The sequence below is a fragment of the Piliocolobus tephrosceles genome, chromosome 5, assembly GCF_002776525.5.
Source record: "Piliocolobus tephrosceles isolate RC106 chromosome 5, ASM277652v3, whole genome shotgun sequence".
NCBI lineage: Eukaryota > Metazoa > Chordata > Mammalia > Primates > Cercopithecidae > Piliocolobus > Piliocolobus tephrosceles.
Window position 1 is genome coordinate 168,289,921 of NC_045438.1, and position 26,491 is coordinate 168,316,411.

Consider the following 26,491-nt stretch of genomic DNA (forward strand, 5'->3'; position numbering starts at 1 on the left):
GTCACTGCAGCAAGAGGGATTTAGGTTAGATCAGGGATAGATTATTTGCAATGAGCAATGAGTCGCAGATCTGTGGGGAGCCATGGAGCACCATATGTCACCAAGGAGGGGAAGTATGAGGGACTTGTGCAGGCTTTTCTGAAAACATATGGATTTCTTCTCAAGAAATGAAGTTTTCTGCAGATCCACCCACCCTCTTTCACGTTTTGGCCAACACCAAACCTTCCCAGAGTGAATGCATGCACATGCATTCAGATTCAGATCTACATTGTCATCTAAATATTCCACCCTTTTTTTCTTTTTATTTATTTTATTTTTTTGAGACAGGGTCTCACTCTGTTGTCCAGGCTGGAGTGCAGTGGTGTGATCCCGGCTCACTGCAACCTCTGCCTCTCGGGTTCAAGCAATTCTCCTGTCTCAGCCTCCCAAGTAGCTGGGATTACAGGCGCCCGCCACCATATCTAGCTAATTTTTGTATTTTTAGTAGAGATGGGGTTTCACCACGTTAGCCAGGCTGGTCTCGAACTCCTGACCTCAGGTGATCTGCCCACCTCGGCCTCCAAAAGTGCTGGGATTACAGGCATAAGCCACCGCTCCCAGCCCCCTTTTTCCTTTTTGAAGAGGGGTCTCACTATGTTGCCTGGGCTTGTCTTGAACCCCTCGGCTCAAACAATCCTCCCACCTCAGCCTCCTGAGTATTGGGGATTACAGGCATTTACCACCACACTTGGCAAAACATCCCATCCTTATCTTGCTAGTAGGATTATAAATCTCTTGAAGGAGCTGTGTTTGTTTGTTTTCCCTTACTGGGGCCCTAGGAGGTACTCCCTAAAAACAGATATGGTGATTCTTACTGTATTAAATTTGGTAAAATTTAAATTCCAAGGGATACCCCAAATTTGCACATAAGAATGCTCCTGTCCACATCACACAGCCCCCCACATGTGACACATACATCACAGAGAATGCACCTCCAACCACCCCACATGCATCACCTTCTTCTCCACATTCAGCCCCGAAGCACTCTTTCGTGTTCAAAGTCCAAGGCCACCTCTGTGATGCTGTCTCTGAGTCAGACGCCTATAGATGTCTCCTACAGAAATCTGTTCATAAGTTCTCTTAGCATGTTTTATTATAATGATGTTTGTCTGTATGTCTCACCATTAGCCTATGAGTTCCTTGAGGATGAAAACTGTCTTCTCCGTACATCTAACATCTAGCATTAGCACATAGTAGGCGCTCAGTAAATGCTTGTTGAAGGGAGGCGTGAATCAAATGCAAAGCACACAAGTAGGCTCCAGGGTCCCCGGGGCAGAATGGATGTGTGATTGCAGCACTGGGATTGAAGCTGCGGCCACCGGATCTGCAGGATTCTGTAAGAGGCCTGGGAAAGCTCAGCTCTGCCTCAGAGAGTCCACATCCAGAAGAGCATGCAGAAGCTCAGTGGAGAAAGCTGGGAAAAGCTGGGAGAGGAGCCAAAAGGGCTAGGGGGTCACCGGACAGCAGAGGGCTGCTGAACAGTGCCCCCAGCGGGAGTGCTGCAGTCAGCTGTCACTCAGAGGGGCCAGGAACCATCCTTCACTGTTCCTGGCTCTGGGCTCCCACTGCTGCCTCTCTGCTGCCACCATGTACCCCAAAGAGGCGAGCTAAGCCTCTGAGTTTAGTAGATTCTATCTAGGGTTAAGACAAGAGCAACACCACCAGTCACCACCATACTACCCCACCCGCTAGTGCAGAAGCACCTGGGCAGTGCGCTCAGCCGGCTGCCTCAGCGGCCTCGTTGTCAGCCCCCTCCTCATCTTGCTCGCCATTTTGGAGCCTGCGCACAATGCGGGTAAGGTCCAAGCTTCGTGTCAGTGTGTCCAGAAGCATCTGGTCCTTCTGGACGCCCTCTATAAACTCTTCCAGGGAGAGTTCCCCTGGGGTAGAGAGAAAGGGAACCAGGGGGAGGAGGGTGTTCATTTCTGCAGTCCAGAGCACAGAACCGGCTTCTTGCCAGGGGCAGGGTCAGAGCCCAGGCGAGGAGAAGCGACCTGCAGGTGCAGCAGGCAGAGGCACCCAGAGTCCAGATTCTGGTCCAGGGGCCCATAAAAGCCAACTTTGTGGCTGGGGCAGGTGGAGGAGGTGACTAGCCCGGGGACATTTGGGCCTCCTCCTCCCTTCCTTCCCCTCTCCTCTAGTGAACTTCCACCCCTCACGACCCCACATCCACGGTGACCCCTCCCCTGGGGAGCCCCTCCTCGGCCCGCTCACCATCCCCGTTGACGTCAATCTTGGAGAACACTGTATCGGTGAACTCCTCTGCAGTCATGGCGGTATCGCTGCAGGGGTTAATGGCGCGAATGGCCTGGGAGGGAAGAAGGGGCAGAAGTGAGAGGGGCCCATCCTTATCCTATCTCAGGGATGGGAATAGGGACGGTCAGAGCTTGTGCGGTTCCCAAGAGCAGTGAGGAGTAGAGTGCAGGGTACCCGGGGGCCTAGGCAGAGCTGGGACTCAAGAGTCAAACTTCTATCTTCTTTTGGTATTGATGAGGAAACTGAGGCCCAGGAAGGGAAGGAACGTGGCCTGGGTCACGCAGCTGGTGAGGTCCACAGCTGCCACTAGGATCCTCAGTCCCATATCCTGTCTCAATCCTGAGATTGCTGTTCTAACCCTGGGCTCTCAGCCCCGGGTCCCACCCAGGCCGCTGCCCCCAGCCCTGGCCGGGCCCTCTGCACCTGGATGATGGTGAGCAGCTCGTCGCGGTCAATGCAGCCGTTGCCGTCTACATCATAGAGCTTGAAGTACCAGCGGAGCTTCTGTTCCACCTTCCCCTTGAGGACCAGGCTGAGCGCCGCCACATACTCCATGAAATCAATGTAGCCGTCCTGGGCGAGGGGCGCGGCCGCCGTGAGCCCACCCGGGCTCCGCCCACTCCGTCCTCAGGCCCCGCCCATCATAACCCAAGGCTCCACCCATCTCAGCTAGCCCCAAGAGATGCTGAGGGGAGCCCCAGATCCTAGGAGATGCGGCCAGGGAGGCCAGCCCTGTCTCCGCCGTGACCTGTCAGTCTTCCTAGACTCCCTGTATAGCCCACCCTGCCTACCTCAGAGGCTGCCAGTCAATTCCAATAAGCCAGCACCCACTGGGGTGTGAATGGCTATGGCGCTGTCTGTTCCCAGGCATCTGGATTTTAGCGGGCGCTGCCTGCTTCCCTGTGATTGTCAAGCATGAGTCTTTCCAGTTAGGGGAAATGCGAGACGTGTGCGTAGGTGAGAGGAGGAAGAACTGCACCCCCAGGGATGGGAGCGTGGTTTGGGTGAGCTTTTGGGAGTTACTCACCCTGCCGCCTGAGGGGCCTAGGCCCCGGGTAAGGCCTTAACCACTCTGAGCCCCACTTAACCACTGAATGAGTGGGCTCATTCAGTCCCAGCCCACCCCCCAGGGCTGTCATCAGAACAGAGTCCACAGAGGCCCCTAGACAGCACTGGTTGAATAAGCAAGAAAACTGCTAAAGAGGTTTCCTCTTGGGGAGGGGACACCGGTTGAGGATACTTCTGCTGTTCATTTTTTATCTTTCTGTATTGTTGGAAATTTCTACGATGAGCTGGATTGCTTTTGCAGTTTTTTTGTTTGTTTGTTTTTTATGTCCGAAAAGGGGCAATGGAAAAGGTGTGGATTTTTGTGCCAGAAAGACCTAAATCACCTTGGATAAGTCTCACGACCTTGAGTCTCCGTTTTCCCAGTTATAAAATGTAATGACAGTGTGCACTTTTCAAGGTTGTGGTATGCATTAGATTCAATGAAAATATATAGCAATACTAACGGTTTTTTAGTGCTCTCCATGGACTTCCTAGGCTGACAGCTTTATTCACTTTACTCATTTAATCTCACAGCCACCCCCAAGAGGTGAGTATTTTTGTCTCTAGTTTGAATGAGAAAGTCAAAGTTGAGAGAGATTAGGCCACACAGCTAGTGAATGACAAAGCCTCGCCTAGAAAACTGGGTCTCCTGAATCATCCTATACCAGTACTCAAATGCAGATGGAGATTTACATAGATTTGCATGCACCTGTGTGATTGTCAGACAAACCCAAGCCCAGACAAACATTTGAAGTAAGCAAAGCAAATGCCTGTCCCCCAGGTCTCACTCCCCGCTCACGTTCTGTACTCCCCAGCCCTGCACATCCCAAAGATACAACCAATTTTTTAGTGCAGGGGCTGGCAAACTTTTTCTATAAAGAGCCAAAGAGTAAATATGCAGCTTTGCAGCCACACACCCTCTGTCGTTTTATGTGAAAGTAGCCATAGACAATTGTCTATGTAAATAAATAGATGTGGTAACTTCTAATAAAACTTCATTTACAAAAACAGGCCTATGTGCTGTCGTTTGCCTATCCCTGTTTTGTTTAACTCCTCTCTGTATCAAAACTTCTGACCGGGCGCTGTGGCTCACACCTGTAATCCCAGCACTTTGGGAGGCTGAGGCAGGTGGATCACCTGAGGTCCCGAGTTCGAGACCAGCCTGGCCAATGTAGTGAAAACCCATCTCTACTAAAAATACAAAAATTAGCCGGGCATGGTGGTGAGCGCCTGTAATCCCAGCTACTCAGGAGACTGAGGCAGGGAATCACTTGAACCCAGGAGGCAGAGGTTGCAGTGAGCCGAGATCGTAACATTGCACTCCAGCCTGGGTGACAGTAGCAAAACTCCGTTTCAAAAAAAAACTTCCCAATCCTGTGTTCCATCTCCTAGCCAATGCTAAACTGCTCCATGCTGATGACAATGGGTCAAGACAGTATTGTGCAAAGTGATTGTGTACCACGGGTGTAGATGAGGCAGGTTGGGTGTTAGAAAGTCACTCTTTTAATACTTGCAGAGTTAAATTAATGTGTATTATAAAATAACTAGCCATTAAACTCCTGATTTCTCATATATTCATTCACTCATACAATCAATATTATTAAGCACCTGCCACAATCCAGGCACTGTCCTAGGAACTAGGGATTCAACAGTGAACAAGACAAAAATCCCTGCTCACGTGGCGCTCACATTCCAGCAGCGGAAGACAGGCAATAAACCTAATGGCGAAATGTTATTTACATCTGATATTGGAAGACAACAGGTGCTTGGGGAGAAAAGCGGGGCCAGGAAATGCAGAGGTGGGGACCAGTCCCGGTTTTAAACAGAGTTTAAACCAGGAGATCAGGGCAGGGGTTAGCGAGGAGACTTCTGAGCAGAGACTTGCAGCAGAGGAAGGTGTAAGCCGAGCAGAATTCTGGGGGCAGAGGATCCCAGGCAGCACAAAAGCCCTAAGTCGGAGGTGTGTGTGGCATAAGGGAGGAGGCCAGACTGCCCAGAAACAAGGGGTTGATTTACTTTCAGTGAAAAGAGAAGGGTCAGGTTTCAGACAGCACAGGTAGTGCTTGCATGTGACATACATTAAGACATGGTTGGCCCAGCGTGGTGGCTCACGCCTGTAATCCCAGCATTTTGGGAGCCCGAGGTGGGCGGATCACCTGAGGTCAAGAGTTTGAGACCAGCCTGGCCAATATGGTGAAACCCCGTCTCTACTAAAAATACAAAAATTAGTCAGGCATGGTGGTGGGCATCTGTAATCCCACCTACTTGAGAGGCTAAGTGGGGCAGAAGAATCGCTTGAGCCCAGGAGGCGGAGGTTGCAGTGAGCCAAGATCGCACCACTGCACTCCAGCCTGGGGACAGAGTGAGACTCCATCTCAAAAAAAAAAAAAAAAAAAAAGACACGGTTAGGCAAATACAGGGTCAATGTGCCCCAAGGTTGCCCTCCGCCACCCCTACCAGCGTCATATATGTGGTTCTAAGGGTCCTTCTGCAGATGTGTCTTGACTCAAAGAGTTTTCTTAGCAGGTGAGAAGATGAAATATGTCAGTGTTTGGGGGTAAGGTGTGAGGCTCAATCATCCATTCGTCCTTCCCCTCCTGTTCAAGAGTTATTCTGGCCAGGCACAGTGGCTCACGCCTGTAATCCCAGCACTTTGGGAGGCTGAGACGGGCAGATCACGAGGTCAGGAGATCGAGACCATCCTGGCTAACACCGTGAAACCCCATCTCTACTAAAAATACAAAAAATTAGCCGGGCGTGGTGGCGGGCGCCTGTAGTCCCAGCTACACGGGAGGCTGAGGCAGGAGAATGGCGTGAACCCGGGAGGAGGAGCTTGCAGTGAGCCAACATTACACCACTGCACTGCAGCTTGGGTAACAGAGTGAGACTCCGTCTCAAAAAAAAAAAAAAAAAAAAAAAAAGAGGTATTGCTTCTTCGGGAGCATTTTGAGTGTTGAATGTGATGACGCCATCCCCCCAAGTCTCCGTACCACAGGCTCTGGACTCTGCTCACCTGCTCCCACTTTGGGAAAGCCCTCGGGCTCCCTCATACCACACTTGAGGTTGGGACTCAAAGCCTGTAATCTACTTTGGTCCCTTATCCTCAAATATTAGTGAGTTTTAAATAGCCACTGAGCCCGAGCTTTCCCAAGAAGCCCCATCCACGATGGTGCCTGGACCTTTTGGGCAGCGAGGGAAGGAGCCTCTCCCGGGCCTGTGGAGGACATGTGGCAGCGCCTCATTTCGTCCTCGCTTTTCAAGTGAGGGGCCACAGGGCGGAGAGCCACGTTTGCAGATTTGGGTTCTTCCACAACTATGTCTTGACCAAATAGTTCCAAACGAATAGAAGATTTACTACGAAAACCAATAAACTTCTTAACTAATTCTCCTGACATCCGCAGCATCATGAATATCCCGAGACTGAGAGGGGAGATGATGGGCTCAAGGTCACCCGGCTGATGAAAGCTAGGGACCCAAACCCATGGTCCCAAATTCGCCTTTCAGTGACCCCTCTAGCTTATCAGTCAGGAAGTCCTTACCCAGTGCATTCAGGGGGCTACTAGGGAGACACACAATTTGACCATTGTGTGGACCTTCAGGCTCATTTGAGAAAAGGTGATCTGAGGTCACTGGGTATTTTGAGGTTGGGAGTATTCTGGATTCTCCAGGGACCAGGCAACCCTGTCTGTCTCCAGTCCTCATGTCCAAGAACATTATGAGCGGCCTGCCCATGCCAGACAGCAAGGCTGGAGAATCATCATCTTGCTCCCTGCTCTCTGCCCCTCCACCCACACCCTTGAAAGCTTCAAAGGGTTTTGCAAAACCTTTGAAAAACCAGCACATCACAGGTGTTCAATGACCATCTTGGAAGTGTTTACACTCGTTTTTTTTTGTTTTGTTTTTTTTTTTTTTTTTTTTTTTTTTTTTTTTTTTTTTTTTTTTTTTTGAGACGGAGTCTTGCTGTGTCTCCTGGGCTGGAGTGCAGTGGCCGGATCTCAGCTCACTGCAAGCTCCGCCTCCCGGGTTCACGCCATTCTCCTGCCTCAGCCTCCGGAGTAGCTGGGACTACAGGCGCCCACCACCTCGCCCGGCTAGTTTTTTGTATTTTTAGTAGAGACGGGGTTTCACCGTGTTAGCCAGGATGGTCTCGATCTCCTGACCTCATGATCCGCCCGTCTCGGCCTCCCAAAGTGCTGGGATTTCAGGCTTGAGCCACCGCGCCGGGCCTACACTCGTTTTGGAGTAAACCAAGATACGCCTGTGGCAGAGGCAGAGGAAGCCATTGGATTCAGCCTCAGATTACACTAATTTGGGGGCTTCTCTGTCTTGCCCTAGAAAGTGAGGGCAGGGGCCGGGCACAGTGGCTCAAGCCTGTAATCCCAGCACTTTGGGAGGCCGAGATGGGCGGATCACGAGGTCAGGAGATCGAGACCATCCTGGCTAACATGGTGAAACCCCGTCTCTACTAAAAAAAAATACAAAAAACTAGCCAGGCAATGTGGCGGGCGCCTGTAGTCCCAGTTACTCGGGAGGCTGAGGCAGGAGAATGGCGTAAACCCGGGAGGCGGAGCTTGCAGCGAGCCGAGATCGCGCCACTGTACTCCAGCCAGGCGACATTCCAACCCCCCAGTGCCTGATTCAGTCGGTGATCATTAAAGCACAAACATTAGATCCGTTGAAACCCTAGTATCAAAAACCCCACCTCTCAAGCAAACAAATGACTGAATAAATGAAGTCGCTCCCCAGCGGACACTTCTACACTCCTCTCCGCTCTTACTCACCCTCAGCTGGTCAGGCATCCAGAGGGGTCCCTCCAGCACTCCCTTTCCCTGCCACTGGGCCCCTGCTCACCTTGTTGAAGTCAAAAGTCTCAAACATCTGCTCCACGTACTGGCTGGCCGACGGGCTCAGGTTCTTGAGGCCGAAGAACTGGCGGAACTCATAGAGGGTGAGTTGGCCAGAGGGGCACTCAGTCATGAACTTCTTGTACCACTGGTGGCACTCAGTGCTGCTCAGCTCCTCCACCGACTTTCCCTCCATCACGTTGCCCATTGCTCAGACCTTCAGGGGGCTGACGCCTGAGATGGACAGGTCCTGTTCGCTGCTTCTCACCCAGAGATGTCTTGGTGACAACGGGGCCGTCCTCTCTCACAGGCCTGAGTCCTTTGGGCCTGAGCAAAGAAGGGCCTGATGGATCAGATGGTACCGGGAAATGTGGAAAGGAAGAGAGAAGAAGGAAGAAGCTGATGGCCCACACTCAAACTCACAGATGCCAGACAACTGGTGTTAAGAGTCTCCACTAAATCCTTGCAGCCCCAGTGGAGACTGCACTCTGGAGAAGAGAGTTGAAAATAGAACAAGGCTTAGAGAAGCAGAGTCCTTAGGATTACAGCCTTGAGCTGTAGGTGAGAGGATTTTTTAACCCAGTTTGCAATCTCCTAATCCCTTCTTACCACCACGGAGTGGGTGTCAGCCAGAAGCTGCTCTGATCCTATGACCTTTGCGACCTTCTTCTCCCGGTTTGAGTGGATTCACAATGGTTTTGGATTCTGCTCTCAATCATGGAATTGAGGTATATATGAGATAGAGCTGGCTTCTTGTCCAGAGATGGCCAACTGTGGGCTCCTGACAGGGCTGCTGTGTACAGTTATCCAGGCTGTGCACTGCACTTGGCCATCACAACTGAGTGGGTCCAATCATACCATGGATGTGCTAACATATGAGGGCACCTGGGTGGATGCAGAGTCTGTGGGCTTCCAAGATACGCCTTGAACAGCCAGAGAGAACCCCCTCCTACATTAACCTGCACCAGGACACAGAGACCAGTGCACACACATACACACACTCTTACACACTGGTCCTGTTCTGGCCACACTCTCATGTTCCTGAAGGTTGCATCTTTCCCATCTTGAGAGCCCTGAATTCAACCTTCCATCTGATTCTGAGCCTCACACCATCACCATCACCTTCTAGGGGCACGGGTGGGGGACACGGAGTGTGTGCCTGGTTCCCTGGGGTGTGTGTGAATGGGAGAGTGCAGGCACACAGGTGCATGGGTGAGCTGCTACCTGCTGGGCCTGGAAACCTCCCTGGCCAAGCCTGGGGGGCCTGTCTATGCAGCAACAGCTTTCTCTGATGCCTGGTGGGATGTGTACTCCCTGGCCACACATTTAAAAACTGGCTCATTTATGGAACCAGCATTTGGGTGCAGGTGCACTTAACCTGGATGCTGCCAGGAAAACTTAAAGCCAGCGCTTGCCCTGCTCTTTTTCCCTTGTTTGCCTTCCTCCTTTACATATGGGCCACACCCAGGTCTCCTGACTCATCTAGAGGGAACCATTGCCCATATTTCTGCATTCCCCACCAGGGCCTTGGACGCTTGATCAAGTTGTGCACTGATACACAATTTATACAATTTATATAAATATATAATTACATGTAAATAGATTTATATAAATATACAATTTATACAATATATAACACATATCAAATATATGTACATACATGTCTCAGAATGGGCTAGGTTATGCTACAGTAACAAACCACTCTAAAATCTCAGTGGCTGAAAACAACACAAGCTTGTTTCTTGCTTACATTACTGGCTGGGTGACCTTGAGCAAGTAACTTAACCTCTCTGAGCCTCAGTTTCCTCATTCTTAAAACAGGAATAATGGTGCCCATCTGATAGGGCCGTTAAGGGCAGTAAGTGGGGCTGGGCACGGTGGCTCACGCCTGTAATCCCAACATTTTGGGAGGCCGAGCTGGGTGGATCACTTGAGGCCAGGAGTTCGAGACCAGCCTGGCTAACATGGTGAAACCTCATCTCTACTAAAAATACAAAAATTAGCCAGGTGTGATGGTGCATACTCCTGTAATCCCAGCTACTTGGGAGGCTGAGGCAGGAGAATCGCTTGAACCCAGGAAGCAGAGGTTGCAGTGAGCTAAGATCGCACCACTGCATCCAGCCTAGGTGACAGAGCGAGACCCTATCTCAAAAAAAAAAAAAAGAGTATGTGAGTTAATATAAGAAAAGCATTTAGAACAAGGTCTGGCCCAGAGTAAGTGCCCCATAAATCTTGGCTATGATGTTATTTTGTATCTATTACAGTAGCATGTCTGGCGTGCTGTTCACTACAGTCTAGGTGCGCTTATACTGCATCTTGGACACAGCAGCATCCCTAGGTTAGAGCCAATCGTGCTCTTGTCCCTTTAGCCCCATTCACTCAGGGCCCTGGATGGCTAGAAGGGCTATGTGTAGGAACAGACATTCAACTTGCCTCACACGGGTCACCTACCAGCTGTAGTCAGGCCCTAGGGAAGGTGGAGGCCTTTGTTAAAACCTTATCAGATAAAGGCTCATGCCTGTAATCCTAGCACTTTGGGAGGCTGAGGTGGGCAGATCACAAGGTCAGGAGTTCGAGACCAGCCAGGCCAACATGGTGAAATCCCATCTCTACTAAAAATACAAAAATTAACCTGATGTGGTGGTGGGCACCTGTAATCCCAGCTACTTGGGAGACTGAGTAATCCCAGCTACTTGGGAGGCTGAGGCAGGAGAATCACTTGAACCTGGGAGGCGGAGCTTGCAGTGAGCTGAGATTGCACCACTGCACGCACTCCAGCCTGGGCGACAGAGCAAGACTCTGTCTCAAAGAAAAAAAAAAAATTGTTCGTGATGAGCATATGTTGCTCACAAAATCAAAGAGGATAGTTATTTTTGAAAAAGAGACCAACTGAGACTGTTGTACCTCTACTCCACATAAATTGACAGCGGGTACACCGGGGTGGGGAGCTGAGCTCGCCCTGCTTCAGTCAGGTTCTCCACAACAAGTTAAGGGACTAGGAGAGAAGGACTCCTTCTGGGAACTTGCCTGGGGCCCAGCTGGAAAATGTGTCCTTGCAGAGGCCTCTCAGGCCCAAGATTGGGAAATGAAGAGGCTGGGGACAAGGCAGCAGCTCATCTTTCCCTCTCTATCTATTTAAATCCCTCTCCCTCTTCATGTGTGAGTACAAATGCCACCTCCTCTGTGAAGCCTTCCCAAATCGCTGTCAAATACCTTCCTCCCGCAGCATCCTGACATTTTATGTGTTGTGACCGTTAATTTTAGGACTGGATGAAGGGATACTCAGCCAGCTGGTAAAGCTTTATTTCTGGGTGTTTCTGTGAGGGTGCTTGCTGAAGAGACTGGCATTTGAATTCATAGACTAAGTAAGGAGAATCTGCCTTCAGCCTATGTGGGTGGGCACCATCCAATTGACTTAGGCCTGGATAGAAGAAAAAGGCAGGGGAAAGGTGAATTCTCTCTCTCTCTCTCTCCCCCTCTCCTGGGGCTGCGACACCGTTCTTCTCCTGCCCTCGGACTCCAGGATTTGCACCAGCAGCTATCCCTCCCCACTCTCACGTTCTCAGTCCTTCAGCTTCAGACCCAGAGTTACACCATCAGTTTCCTTGGCTCCGAACCCTTTAGGCTTGAACTGAACCATGCTACTGGCTTCCCCGGTTCTCCTTCTTGCAGATGGCATATTGTGGGACTTCTCAGCCTCCACAAACGTGTGAGCCAATCCCCCTAATAAATCCTCTCTCACACCTCTATATATAGCCTATTGGCTCTGTCTCTATAAAGAACTCTGGCTAATGTGTGTGTTGTATTAGTTTTCTATGTTGCATAACAACCACAAAGTCAGCAGCTTTAAAACTACACACATTTATTATTATTATTAATTTTTTTTTTGAGATGGAGTTTTGCTCTTGTTGCCCAGGCTGGAGTACAATGACGCAATCTCAGCTCAGCACAACCTCCTGCCTCCCAAGTTCAAGCGATTCTCCTGCCTCAGCCTCCGGAGTAGCTAGGATTACAGGCATGAGCCACCACGCCTGGCTAATTTTGTATTTTTAGTAGAGATGGGGTTTCCCTATGTTGGTCAGGCCAGTCTCGAACTCCCAACCTCAGGTGATCCACCCGCCTTGGCCTCCCAAAGTGCCGGGATTACAGGCATTGCCACCACGCCCAGGTGATTTTATATTTTTAGTAGAGATGGGGTTTCTCCATGTTGGTCAGGCTGGTCTCGAACTCCCAATCTCAGGTGATCCACCCGCCTCGGCCTCCCAAAGTGCTGGGATTACAGGCATGAGCCACCATGCCCAGCCATACATTTATTATCTCACAGTTTCTATGGGCCAGGAGTCCAGGCACAGCTTAGCTGGTCCTCTGCCTAGGGTCTCACAAGGCTGCTCTCAGGGTGTCACCTGGGCTGTATTTTCATCTGGAGGCTCAACTGGGGAAGAATCCACTTCCAACTTATTCAGGTTGTTGGCAGAACTCATTTTGTTGTGGCTATGTGACAAGGGAGCTGGCTTTTCACTTGACATTGCCTGGGGGCTACAGTCAGGTCCTAAAGACTGCCCTCCATTCCTTGTTACACCAACTTCCTCACCCTGGCTGCTTATTTCAAGTCAGTGAGAAGAGTCTCTCTGCAATCTGCTAAAGTCTATATAACCTAACATCATCCACAGAGTGACATTCTTTGCCATATTCCATGGGTTAGCACCAAGTCACGGGCCTCGCCCACACTCAGAGGGAGAGGATTTTACAAAGGCAGGAACAACAGGAGGTAGAAATCACTGGGGTCACCTTAGAGTCTATTATGACATTCACTCTTCTACAATAACATAGACATAACATTCATTTCTTTCTGGAAGTATTATATAGGCAACTGTTTCTTGCCAGCCTGCTCTAAGGAACCCAGCAAGCTCACAGAGGGTGGAGACCATTGTGTTATTGTGACTCACCTGCCCCCAGCCCCTGGTACCACACATTCCACACAGTCGTGGGCTGGTTGTTCTGTTTGCCCTGCCCCCACTCATTCTCCACCTTTCTCCTCCAGCTCTGAGCTCCAGGATACTGACCCCACAGACTGCATCACTCAGACTCTGCTGCCCTCTGGTTTTAGGCTGGGTTCATCCGCTGAGAAGCTGGAGGAAGACTGGAGGGTGGAGAGGGAGAAGGGCTGGGACATTTATTGTCCTCACTGCTCCCTGCCAACTTAGGGTTGGGGCAGCGGTTATTTCCTTCCACCTTCAGCCGTCGCTCCTGCCATAGCTCTCTGGGCTCCTGTAATCACAGCTCCCTCCCTTTGCCCTGCCAGGCATGATAAGGGCTTCCCTCTCGCTACTCTCTGGGTACATCATCATTCCCTTAACTATGCCCACCTCTCTGTTAATAGTCCCCACATCGACTCTCCTAAATTACCTTTTTAAGAGTAACATTTGACTGACGGACTTGAGCCCAGTAAAATATTGAGTGCTCGCATGCACGCACATATGATTAAAGAAAGAATTCCTGGGGCCAGGTGTGGTGGCTCACGCCTGTAATCCCATCACTTTGGGAGGTCGAGGAGGGTGGATCACCTGAGGTCAGAAGTTCAAGCGGAGCCTGGCCAACATGACGAAACCCCGTCTCTACTAAATATACAAAAATTATCTGGGTGTGGTGGCGGGTGCCTGTAATTCCAGCTACTTGGGAGGCTGAGGCAGGAGAATCGTTTGAACCCGGGAGGCGGAGGTTGCAGTGAGTCGAGATCGCACCATTGCACTCCAGCCTGGATGACAAGAGTGAAGCTCCGAATCAAAAAAAAAAAAAGAAAAGAAAGAAAGAATTCTTAAAAAGCTAAAACTGGATGAAACTCTCCTTGTTGAATAGGTGCGCAAGTCCTGTGGGGTGGGTATTATTATTACCACGTGAGACAAAAGGGGCTTGGGGCAGAAAATTTAAATCACCTGCTCAGGTTCACGAGCCTTTTAGTGGTGGTGCCAAAGTTTTCCCACCTCATCATCATGCTTTTCTCCTAAGCCTTCACACCTCTGCAGAAGGGCTGGCTAGAGCCAGAGGCACCCCACGAGCCCCTTGAGCCTCTCGCTCCAGCGCCGTCTCCCTCAGCCCTCCCCTTGTGGCCCTCTGCCCAACAATTCCATGGACAGAGAGCTTGCTCCTTTTGCGGGAGGAGGGTCCCCACCCCTTGTCTCCAGCCCAGAGTGGGAATAGAATCCCCTCAGACAGGCATGCCCAGGCAAGGAGGACTGAGATCAACACCAAGGCCCCAAGGAAGCAGTATGCACAAGGTATGTGTGAGGGCACGGAAGGCCAGGGTACAGGTCACACAGCATACACAGTGAGGGAGATTCCTGCCTTCCCCGGCTGCTCTGTCTGCACGAATCCCTCCTGGGACAGAAGCCAGATCAAAGAAGAGGCTCCACCTGGTGGAATGGGGCCGAGGGGAGGGAGTAGATGGGGCAGCTGCAGAGAGGTGGGAAGACAAGCCAGGAAGAGACAGGAGGGGCAGCGATCCCAGGCCAGACTAATCCCCCTCCAAGGCTGCCTGCTTGCCCCTCCACTCCACAGAAACACAGAAGGATACTGAGCACAGGTTCACTTGCCTCCTGGGCCTATCTCACTCAAAGTGATACCTTGGCCAGCTTCTGTAAAGGGTTTCTAAGGGCGTCTATGGAGGCTGCATTACCAAGATGAACCTCAAGAGGGAGCCCATTCTCCAGGGCAGGGGAGGAGGTGTCTGTTGGGAGAGTGAAGACTCCTCATGGGAACCCTGCCCCTCACCCTGCAAAGGCTGTAGGATCTAGGAGGGAAGGGACGGTTCCTGTTAATATCTTTGCATCTTAAGGACCCAGCCCACAGCCCACAGGGTCTGTTCGGTGACTGACTGAATGAATGAGCAAGACTTCTAAATTATACACAGACCGAAAACTTCCACTTACCTCTTCTTTTCAAAATCCCACTAAAATGTGAATAAATGCCTGTTTTAAAGACAAAAGGAGGCTGGGCTCGGTGGCTCACGCCTGTAATCCCAACACTTTGGGAGGCTGAGGCGGGCAGAGCACCTGAGGTCAGGAGTTCGAGACCAGCCTGACCAACATGGAGAAACCCATCTCTATTAAAAATACAAAAATTAGCCAGGCATGGTGGCGCATACCTGTAATCCCAGCTACTTGGGAGGCTGAAGCAGGAGAATCGCTTGAACCTGGGAGGAGGAGGTTGCGGTGAGCCAAGATCACGTCATTGCACTCCAGCCTGGGCAACAAGAACAAAACTCTGTCTCAAAAAAGGAAAAGGGGGCTAGGCGCAGTGGCTCACACCTGTAATCCCAGCACTTTGGGAGGCCAAGGGGGGGGGGGTGGATCACCTGAGGTCAGGAGTTCGAGACCAGCCTGACCAACATGGAGAAACCCTGTCTCTACTAAAATTACAAAATTAGCAGGGCATGGTGGTGCATGCCTGTAATCCCAGCTACTCGGGAGGCTGAGGCAGGAGAATTGCTTGAACCTGGAAGGCGGAGGTTGTGGTGAGCTGAGATTGCATCATTGCACTCCAGCCTGGGCAATAAGAGTGAATCTCAAAAGGAAGAAAGGAAAGAAAGGAAGAAAAGAAAAGGGAAAGAAGGAAGGAAGGAAAGAAAGGGAAAAAAAGGAAAAAAGCAGATACAGGGGTTCTAATAAAATTTTGGAAAACAAGGCAGATGAACAAGCGGTAACTGCCTTTCTTATGAGAGTGGAGAAAGTCGAAACCTAAATGCTTTCAAAGAGGAGGAGGCTGTGGAGCTCGGGACAAACCTATTCCTGCCACAGGAATAGGGAGGCAGACGTACCAGGTGCCCCTGAAGGCTGGGATGCAGCACATGTGGAGCAGAAAATAGGACGGGCCAAAGTTTGTATAATGAACACTTAGCTTCTCCGATGCCCTCCGTGAGGCTGCAGAACAGGCATCTCCCTGCATCAGTCCCCTCCTGACCCTGGTTGAAGTTTCTTCTGGAGATTTGGCCAGAGAGGCCCTAGTCTCTAGGCACAGCCTCAGGAAGAGACAGGTGCCATTCTGTAAATGGAGCGTTAAAAGAAAGTCTACATACAGAGAGTGAGAAAACCACCACGTGCCTCCCGTGCCTGGCTCCTTGAACACTAATGACAAGCAGAAAGAGAGACCTGGTACAGATGCCAGATGGTCGGAGGCCAGCCAAGGCTCATCAGGCATTTGAGGAAAACTCTAACTCGAAAGAGAACCTACAGCAAGCCAAGGGGAAAACGCGGATTCTATGCCGTTAGGGTCGCCTCGAGGGGTCTCCGCTTCCCTCCACGCTGCTTACCATCTTCTCAAAGAAAGGCCGACAGGACAGCCTGGCCTGTATTGTGGACTGCTTGTCGGGGTCTCCGGACACCTGTCTCTCCTTCCCACACCAACCCCAACCTCTCCTGCCCAGGAATTCTGCCCACGATATACACTACCATACCTACAGGGGGACGAGAGTCCTAGGAATGAAACCAGCTGAATTCACCGTGTGGTGTGCTGGTAAATGTTTAATGATGAGCTCTCTGGAAAAAAGAAACTCCAATTTGTAGGCATTTGCTCGCTTCTGTGGTGTAAATGCTCCCACCACAGCTGATTTCAAACTGCCAACAGGAAAGCACTGATTGTGGGGTAGGGAAGACATGGGCACAACCAGCTCTTACAAGCCAGTACGAGCTGGCTCCAGCACACCGCTGGGGTCCCTCTGAATGGCAGTGACTGGGGACTCACTCAGGCCACTGCTGGGAATCCAGTGCCCTCTGCCTCCATCCCCCTCTTCCATGCCCCATGACCCATGAGCTCAACTAGCCTCAGAGCCAGTTCTTCTGGACCAGAGGAGACAGCAAGGATGCGAAATCCTCCCCCACCAACAAACTGCAAGTCAGAAGTAGCAGCTTTATGTAAAACTGGGTCTGGGAGGGGACTCCATAGAGGCTGCGTTCATTCTCCTCGTTCTTCCTCATTCTGCAGCAGCTGCTCCAACCAGGGTAAGATGACCTTGTGAAAGAGCAGGAGTCATGGCCAGTTGATGGATCTCTTCCTTTTTTTTTTAATTAATTTTTTTTTTTTTTGACGGAGTCTCCCTCTGTTGCCCAGGCTGGAGTGCAGTGGCACAATCTCGGCTCACTGCAACCTCTGCCTCCCGGCTTCAAGCGATTCTCATTCCTCAGCCTCCCGAGTAGCTGGGATTATAGGCACCTGCCATCATGCCTGGCTAATTTTTGTAGAGACGGGGTTTCACCACGTTGACCAGGCTGGTCTTGAACTCCTGATCTCAGGTGATCCTCCCACCTTGGCCTCCCAAAGTGCTGGGATTACAGGTGTGAGCCACCGTGCCCACCCTCTCTTCCTTATTTTTGGAGGGATCCAAGCCTGGACCATCAGGAGGCTGGAGCCAGGATTGATGATTCTGGAGAAGGGTTGAGGTTACTTTTGGGGTTAGGGACTGAGAATCAAGTCCTTCCAAGTCTTCAGGAGCCTCTGGACATAACCTTACAGTATAACATCCCCATGGCCTGTTTACCCACTCACAGCCACCCATTCAGATGCCAGGGAAAGGAAGGACAAACTTGAACTGCTGCTGAGAAGAGAGACCTCCTTTTATCATTGTTGATAGGTGGGCATGGCACAGCTGTCTCAGCCCGAATACAGGTCGCTCCTCCTGCAGTAAGCAGCCCTTCCCCTTGGGGACCTGAGGTCACAGGGGTGAGGGTGAAGGGTGAGGGGCTTCTGGTTGGCTCAGGCCTGGAAGCGCCACAAGACTGAGTTGGCAGGAGGCACATCAAAGCGCTTGCGGGTGTAGTCAGTGTCCCGACGGTACAGGTAGCCACAGGTAGGCTTCTGCAAGGTGTAGAAGGGGTTCAGGGAGTTGGAGTACTGGGAGGTGTAGAAATTGAACCTGAGCTTGTCTGGATTCTGCCCCTTAGAGTCCACCACGACCGGCACATAGGCTGCTGCCAGAGACTGCTCACGGTCCTGCTTCCACGCCTGGGACACGGATGGGTGTGGAGCCTTCTCCCCCTTGCATGATGGTGTCTTTGGCCCATGACTGGGTCCAGAGGGTTTCTGTGAGTCCTGGGAGGGGGTAAAGAAGGCGAGAGCTGAGGCATTGGATACTGGGATTTCAACTGCTATGCCAGGGGCAGAAGGGAGGAGAAGGAGCCACTACTCAGAAGCCCCCAGAGCCACTCTGGAGCACTGTTGTGTTGACCATGGAGCCAGGGACCTCCAGAGCAAGCGAGAGCCATCAGCGTCCCCTGACCTGGCCCCCTGCTGCTGTAGAACTCTGCCTACCTACCAGAGGCAACAGCCAGCTCCCAGAGGCTAGGAACCTGGGGATCATCTTCAGTCCCTCCCCACCCCCTTTCCCCACATCCAATCCATCTGTCCGTGTCCTTCGCGTGGCTCCTGTGTGGCCCTCCCCTCCCTCTTCTCTGCCACTGCTCCCACAGGCCTTCGAACTCTCTCTCCTGCGGGGCCCCGCCAGCTTGCCTTCCACCAGGGCTTCCTATCTCCCACCCTCCTGCTTGGTCACGCTGTGCTTCACACTCACAGAGCGACACTCCATGTCAAAAAAAAAAAAAAAGAGAGATAGAGTTTCGCTCTTGTTACCCAGGCTGGAGTACAATGGCATGATCTCAGCTCACTGCAACCTCCGTCTCCTGGGTTCAAGCGATTCTTCTGACTCAGCCTCCCGAGTAAGCTGGGATTACAGGCACCCAGCACCACGCCCGGCTAATTTTTGTATTTTTAGTACAGACGACGTTTCACCATGTTGGCCAGGCTGGTCTCAAACTCCTGACCTCAGGTGATTCACCCGCCTCAGCCTCCCAAAGTGTTGGGATAATGGATGTGAGCCACTGTGTCCAGCCTACTCTGTCTCCAAAAAAAAAAAAAAAAAAAGAACGTGGCTTCCACTCTCCAGTCCCTCCAACCCTCCACCCACCCTGCCTTTCAGCCACACAGTCTACCTCTTGTTCCCTGCTCACATCCGGTACTTCCAGAGCCTGTACCTTGGCTCAGGTGTTCCCCTGAGCCCTCCCTCCTGTACACTAGGGAAATTGTCTTTCCCATTAGAGCTTCAGCTCCTTAAGGGCAGCTATCTCATACTCTTACCCTTGACATAACAGCCTCCAAAATCCTATTTACTGTTTTACTCCAGACGAATGCATTTAGAGAAAGCTTGATAAATGTTGGATCAATTGAACTGAATTCTAGTAAGGGGTGCCAGCTCACTTTCCAACCAGCCAGCTCATTCTATTTTAGAACATATCTCATTGTTACCAAATGTGTCTCCTACTTACCCATACCTACTTCATCCTAACCACCACTCTTGGTTGATTACTTACTGGGGTCTACCCACTCTCTAGGAGGCCCCATTGCCACATTTAGCACATCACATTGACATTTATTTATTCCTCTGTCACTACCCTTCCTGTGACCAAGCTATCCTGTTCACCTTCAAATCCCCACACCATGTTTCTGGTACCAGCTGTGCATTTTACTAGGGACTGTCCTCACCGTGACAGTACCACCAAAGGATGAGGCATCTGTAGGCAACCATCCACCCTGCATGTGTGTCAGGCTGGATCAAATCTGTTCTGGTCCCCCAGGCTTCAGCCGTCAGGGGAACCCATTTCCCCTCCCCCAGCCTCACAGCCCTCCAGCCTCCAGGCACTGTGAGAGAACCGCTAGGTACAGGGTTAGTGGAAGTTGAGCTCCTGCCCTCTTACAAAAGAAGTCTCCTTTGCTCAAATCATCATGTAGTTCCTCTGTGTTTTGTTTTGTTTTTTGAGATGGAGTTTCACTCTTGTTGCCCAGTGCAAGGGCACGATCTCAGCTCACAGCAATCTCCACCTCCTGGGTTCAAGTGATTCTCCTGCCTCACCCTCCCGAGTAGCTGGGATTACAGGTATGTGCCACCATGCCCGGGTTTTCTCCATGTTTGTCAGGCTGGTCTCGAACTCCCGACCTCGGGTGATCCGCCCGCCTCAGCCTCCCAAAGTGCTGGGATTACAGGCATAAGCCACCTCACCCAGTCTTCTCTGGGTTTAATTTACAAACTATCTGCCCAGCCCAAATTTGTCCAGGGCTTTCCTCCAAAGCAGGCTTTGTTCCTGTTGGTTCCTACCCAGGTATATATGTGCCCTCAGCAAATTTGAAAAATTTGCAGTTTTCAAAATTCTTCCTATTCTTCCAAGGTCAGCGGCAGACTTGAAACCTTCTCCAGGAACCCCTGAAGCCTCCTGCAGCCCCTGCCCCATCTTGTCCTCTTCTATGCCTTCTGGACCCCTCTCAGGATGTGCTCCTTTACTGGAGGGACTAAGGTGAGTCAGGCGCACACATTCTGAAGAAGTCGTCATTTAGAGTCCTACGAGTGCACTGGGACCACTTTCTGCAGTCTTGTCTCATCTTAATCCCAACATAGTCCTTTGCTAAAGTCCCAACAGGCTGTAAATGTCTCCCGCAGTCAGGACTGCATCCTATGCATCTCTTTGTCCCTAGACCCTACCCCAGTGCTGGTGCACAGCCACAAGAAATGAGCAAGTGTTCTACAGCCTTCCCAGACTCTTCCAGGCTCAGCCCCAGGGCACAGGGGCTTACAGGCAGAGGGGCAAGCACTGGAAATGAACTGTGATAGTGGTCATCAAAGATTGTTTTCTAGCCAGGTGCGGTGGATCACACCTGTAATCCCAACACTTTGAGAGGCTGAAGTGGGAAGATCACTTGAGGCCCGGAGTTCAAGACCAGCCCGGGCAACATAGGGAGACCTTGTCTCTGTTTTAAAAAAGTTAAAAGTTAGCCAGGCATGGTGGCATGCACCTATGGTCCTAGCCACTCGGGAGGCTGAGGCAGGAGGATGGTTTGAACCCAGGAGGTTGAGGCTGCAGTGAGCTGTGATCACACCACTGCACTTCAGCCTGGGTGGCAGAGCATGACCCCATCTCAAAAAAACCAAAAGATTATTTTCTACTTCAATTGTGAGCACCGCACCAAACCCTGTCAGTGGATCACCTCTTATAATCCTCACATCAACCCTTTGAGGAAGGTGTTACTATTATTAGCCCCCCTTGTAACTGAAAAAAACTGAAGAGGCCAGTCCCATGTCCAGAGTCACATGACTGGTGAGGAGCAAGGCTGGGATTTGAACCCAGGTCTTTCCACACCCCGTGCTCCATGACGCATCTTGTGCCCACTGCTCTATGGGAGCAGGGCCTGCCAGGGGCCTGTGCATCTTTTATTTCTTTCTGTCCTCATTCCATCAACCCACTGAGCTCTTGCCAGGCATGCTGTATGGCAGCTGATTAGCCAAGGTTGCCCTGCACAGCTCCCAGCTCAAGGTTGCCCTGCACACCTCACAGCTCCCAGCTCACTGGAGGGCGGGGCAGCCAGATTTCCCAGTCTGGCAAGAACACTGTGGGGTTTTGACTGCTGGATTTGGGTTCTGGATTTTTGGACCCTGCATGGACAGAACAACACACTGGGAAGTATGAGGTCTACACCATGAATCACCATCTCTTAGCAGAGCTGAGGATAGGACATGAGTTGCTCCATTCATTCATTCGCAGCCATTCCTGAGCACCTCTTGGATGCCAGGCTCTTGGTGTGAAGGTGACAAAGACACCACACATGAACACAAGAGGGTCCCTGTGGAGTACGGTGGCTCAGCCTTGGTACCTCTGACTCTTTGGGCTGGACAATCTTTGTTAGAGGGGTTGTCCTGTGTCTTGCAGGATTACAGCAGTGGCCTCTACCCACTAGATGCCAGTAGCACCCTCTCCCAGTTGTGACAACAAAAATGTCTCCAGTCGTTGCCCAATGTCCCGTGAGGGCAGTGACAAGCAGTGCTATAGGACCCATGGCAATCTCTTTATCCTTGGCAGAGGCTGACACCCTGGCCCAGAGAATGCTCCCTTTCCTGGGCTGCAAGAAGTGGCTTAGGTTTCTTCGTGTTAAGGGTGAGTCTGAGCATGTGAGTTTTGTCCTCCTGACACCACAGAAGGACCATGAAGATGAAGGAGCTGCAGAGACCCCACCCCCCGTCCCTGCTCCCCACTAACCCTTAGCCCCAGGGCTGCATCAGCCTCTTGGGCATCTTAGGCTCATGGGGCTGGGGCCAGGGATGACAGAGGCAGGCGCTTTCAGAATGGCTGGGGGACCGAAGAGAGCAGCCCACAGATGGAAGGGTGGCACTCTTTACTCACGGGTTGAGGATCTGCCAAATGTCAGGCATTAGCCACTCAGCTCGGCAAAAGCTCCTAAGAGCCATTTGAGACGTTGCCCCCATTTTTCAGATATGGAAACTGAGGCTCAAAGGCATCGAAGCATTTGTCTGAGTTGACACAGTTTGTAGGATAGTATGTGAATACCTTTCCGAAGTCCCACAACTGGTTAGTGTGGGAACCAGGATTCAAACTCTCTCCTCCCTTTCTGCCCTAGCCCAGGCCCTGGCTTGGGCCCATCCTGCCCTGGGTCCACACCTCAGCTGTGTTTAGGATGCTGCTGCTGCAACATACAGGACTCTGGTGGCAGCAGGGGTAGGGGACAGCCAGGGTCCCCGGAACATCCAGGGATGAAGCTCTCACAAAAACTGGGACAGAGACGGTCCAGGGGAAGTGGTGGAAGAGGAGGAGGAGGAGGAAGAGGGAGTCAGGCACAACTAGCCTTCCCCTGTCCTTTCTAGGGGCCAAGCCAGCCTCCAAGTGACTCACCTCAGAGGGCTGAGGACTCCCCATTACCTCCCCCAGGGCCTAGCACGGCCAGCTCTGGTGGAGGGTGGAGCCTGACTGCATACTTTCTGGGTTAACATCTGGTTTCTTTTAACTGGCTGTTCTTTGCTCATGTGCTCCTTGTCAAGGGTGCTGGGTATGTGCACACTGCGTATGTGACTTAGATCACTGGTTCTCAGCCAGGGGTGATTTTTCCTCCAGAGGACATTTGGCATGTTTGGAGACATTCTGGGTTGTCACACAGTGTGGGGTGGGTGCTACTGCTTTCCAGCGGGTAGGAGCCAGGGATGCTGCTACGTATCCTACAATGCATAGCCCCCGGAGCAAAGAATCATCAGCGCCCAATGTCAAAAACACCAAGATTGGCCGGGCGCGGTGGCTCAAGCCTGTAATCCCAGCACTTTGGGAGGCCGAGACGGGCGGATCACGAGGTCAGGAGATCGAGACCATCCTGGCTAACACGGTGAAACCCCGTCTCTACTAAAAAATACAAAAAAACTAGCCGGGCGAGGTGGCGGGCACCTGTAGTCCCAGCTACTCCGTAGGCTGAGGCAGGAGAATAGCGTGAACTCAGGAGGCGGAGCTTGCAGTGAGCTGAGATCCGGCCACTGCACTCCAGCCTGGGTGACAGAGCAAGACTCTGTCTCAAAAAAAAAAAAAAAAAAAACACCAAGATTAAGAAACTCTGGTTTAGAGGTTTGGAGAAGAAGTCCCATCTCCCCTACCTGCTTCCCTCACTTCCATTCCGCAGGGAGTGATGAAGTTATAGGACAAGTACAGGTCTCACCAACCCCTCCCTTCCCTTGGGAATCCTATGATCCTATTTTCATTTGGGTTCTAAGCTAAAGTCAAAAGAAGGAATCTGGATAGAATTATCCCTCCATGGGCCAGCGTGGTGGATCATGCCTGTAATCCTAGCACTTTGGGAGGCCAAGGCAGGAGGATTGCTTGAGGCCAAGAGTTAAAGACCAACCTGGCCAACATAGTAAGACCCATCTCTATTTCAAAAAAAAAGAAAAGAAAAAAGAGCTGGCGCCATGGCTCACGCCTATAATCCCAGCACATTGGGAGACTGAGATGGGCAGATCACTTGAGCCCAGGAGTTCGAGACCAGCCTGACCAACATGGCAAAACCCTGTCTCTACTAAAAATGCAAAAAATTAACTGGGTGTGGTGGTGCATGCCTGTAATCCCAGCTCAGTGTAACCTCCGCCTCCTGTGTTCAAATGATTCCCCCACCTCAACCTCCCAGGTAGCTGGGATTACAGTTACGTGCCACCATGCCTGGCTAATTTTTTTGTATTTTTAGTAGAGATGGGGTTTCACCATGTTGACCAGGCTGGTCTCGAACTCCTGACTTCAAGTGATCCTCCTGGATCATGGGATTCCCAAGGGAGGGGAGGGGCTGGTGAGACGCCGGGAGGCTGAGGAAGGAGAATCACTTGAACCAGGGAGGAGGAGGTTACAGGGAGCTGAGATCACACCACTGCACTCTAGCCTGGGTGACAGAGTGAGACCTTGTCTCAGAAAAAAGAAATACCCCTTCATGACCCCCATCCCCGCAGGCAGACCTCACAAAGGCCTTTTAGATGCACAGTACACATGTATTAATATGTACATATATACTAATATGTGTTTGTCCCTTATGCCGGGGTTTAGAATGGGGAAGTGCATGACTCAAGAGTGGGGCTTTCTGAGTAGGGCAAGAAGATCTCACCTGTGATATTACTACAGGTTTTCTAGGAAGGCCCCTGTCCTCTCAAATCCTCCAGGGCCATAAGCACATGACCTTGCCCAGCGAGAAATTCCACCTGTAGCCTCCTCACTCTGGGGGAAGGCCTTGTGCCTTACTGAAATGCAAATAGCGCTTGGGTGTGAAGGCTGGTGAAGGCCCACAGGGGCATCTGGTGCTGTGGAATGTGCCTTGGCTTTGAGCTCTGGGCCTGACCCTGCCCTTACAGGTCAGGCGACCTTGGGCAAGTTGCTGCACCTCTTTGAGCTTCAGTGGGGCAAAATGGGGATAATAAGGCTAGCTACTTCACCAGCTTGTGGTGGGGTGCCATGAGTGCTGGGAACCGTAAAGGCGCAGTGCAAATAGTCATGACTATCAGCCTCTCGCACAGTTACACCGTGGTTTCACACACACCTGGCTGAACCTATAGGAGAGCACGTTTCCCTTTGGGGGAGCACAGAGGCTTTGAAGGGAGGGTTAGGGAGGCTGGGAGTAGGCCTCAGCTTCCTCCTGTGACTGGGTGGCATGGGGGCCTAGAGCCAGCTACCTCTGTTCAAATTCCAGTTCCCTGCAGGGCCGGGTGGCTCACACCTGTGATCTCAGTGGGAGGTCGAGGTGGGAAGATTGCTTGAGCTCAAAAGTTCAAGACCAGCCTGGGCAACATGGAAAGACCTCATCTCTATTTTATAAAAAAGTTAGAAAAGAAAAAAAAAAAAAGGCTGAGCACAGTGGCTCACGCCTGTAATCCCAGCACTTTGGGAGGCCGAGGCAGGAGGATCACTTGAGGTCAGGAGTTCGAGACCAGCCTGGTCAACATGGTGAAACCCCGTCTCTACTAAAAATACAAAAAAATTAGCCAGGCATGGTGGCACGTGCCTGTAATCCCAGCTACCTCGGAGGCTGAGGTGGGGGAATCATTTGAACACAGGAGGCGGAGGTTGCACTGAGCCGAGATTGTGCCACTGCACTCCAGCCTGGGCAACAAAGTGAGTCTCAAAACAAAACAAAACAAAAAAAACTCCAGCCTTCTCACTCACTAGCTGCCTGATCCTTAGGCAAATTATAATCTCTGTACCTCAATTTTCCCAGGTATAATGTAGGAACAATAAGAGCTCTACCTCATAGGGTTAATGCGAGGACTTAATGAGCTAGTCCATGTAAAGTGCCTAGACCTCTTAAGCATTCAAAGGTTAGCTACAATTATTACTTATCTCAAGTTTGCCTTGGAGATGGGGGTAACACGAACCAAACAGTCCAGGACACATTTTGCAGCAGTGAAGGGGCAGAGGAAGCAAGATGGAGGGTGTCCTGTTCCCTCTCTCCATCTCCCCAGGGAGATAACAGAGGTCCCACAGCTGGGGAGTACAAGGCAGGCAGCAGCACCAGCACCCAACTAAGCCTTTTGTAAGAGGACCCACATCCCAGCAACACAGGTGAGGCTGGCTGGGGCTTTCATGCTCTTTCCTGCCCATCAGGCTTTTATGACCCCAGGCTGACCTTCTCCAGCCCTGTGACTTCATCCCACCTTGCACATCCTGGACCAGGGCCTTTCTTGATGGTCAGATGGAACTTCTGGTGGTCAGGGAGGACTCTTGGCAGGATACTGAGAGTGCCAAGGTGGGGAGAACTTGTATGGGGCAGGGGGCATTGTGACACCTCCTTACAACACAATTCCTTCTGTCTTCCCAAGGAGACATGAGGCCAGGGCTGGGGACTGACGTTTCAGGACCTGGAAGGGTCTTTCAACCTTGACACTAGCCCACTATTGCTTTTCCCTCTTCCCACAAATGCATAGAACCCTAAAACTGTGGGCAGGAGGTGAAGGGAGAGAGATCATC

The 26,491-nt window shown here is 51.4% G+C and overlaps 2 protein-coding genes across 4 annotated transcripts; both read right to left on the minus strand.

The window, feature by feature from the left end:
• Positions 1-1,114: 1,114 nt before the first annotated feature.
• GUCA1A (guanylate cyclase activator 1A) lies at positions 1,115-26,287 on the minus strand. 3 transcript variants are annotated; one of them, XM_023213055.1, is made up of 6 exons: positions 26,072-26,287; positions 18,091-18,266; positions 8,194-8,674; positions 2,719-2,868; positions 2,254-2,347; positions 1,115-1,919 (listed from the first exon to the last, which is right to left on the minus strand). In XM_023213055.1, the coding sequence occupies exons 3-6, from the start codon at positions 8,392-8,394 to the stop codon at positions 1,756-1,758; spliced, it is 609 nt and encodes a 202-aa protein (XP_023068823.1). In that variant the 5' UTR covers positions 8,395-8,674; positions 18,091-18,266; positions 26,072-26,287; the 3' UTR covers positions 1,115-1,755. The 3 variants fall into 3 exon arrangements, with proteins under 3 accessions (XP_023068823.1, XP_023068824.1, XP_023068825.1); XM_023213056.2 differs by having other exon boundaries at positions 17,720-18,266; positions 26,072-26,258; XM_023213057.2 differs by lacking the exon at positions 18,091-18,266 and having other exon boundaries at positions 26,072-26,258.
• Positions 17,768-26,258, minus strand: LOC116418787 (uncharacterized protein 114841037). Its single transcript, XM_031935525.1, has 2 exons — positions 26,072-26,258; positions 17,768-18,266 (listed from the first exon to the last, which is right to left on the minus strand). The coding sequence occupies exons 1-2, from the start codon at positions 26,171-26,173 to the stop codon at positions 17,931-17,933; spliced, it is 438 nt and encodes a 145-aa protein (XP_031791385.1). The 5' UTR covers positions 26,174-26,258; the 3' UTR covers positions 17,768-17,930.
• Positions 26,288-26,491: the final 204 nt, after the last annotated feature.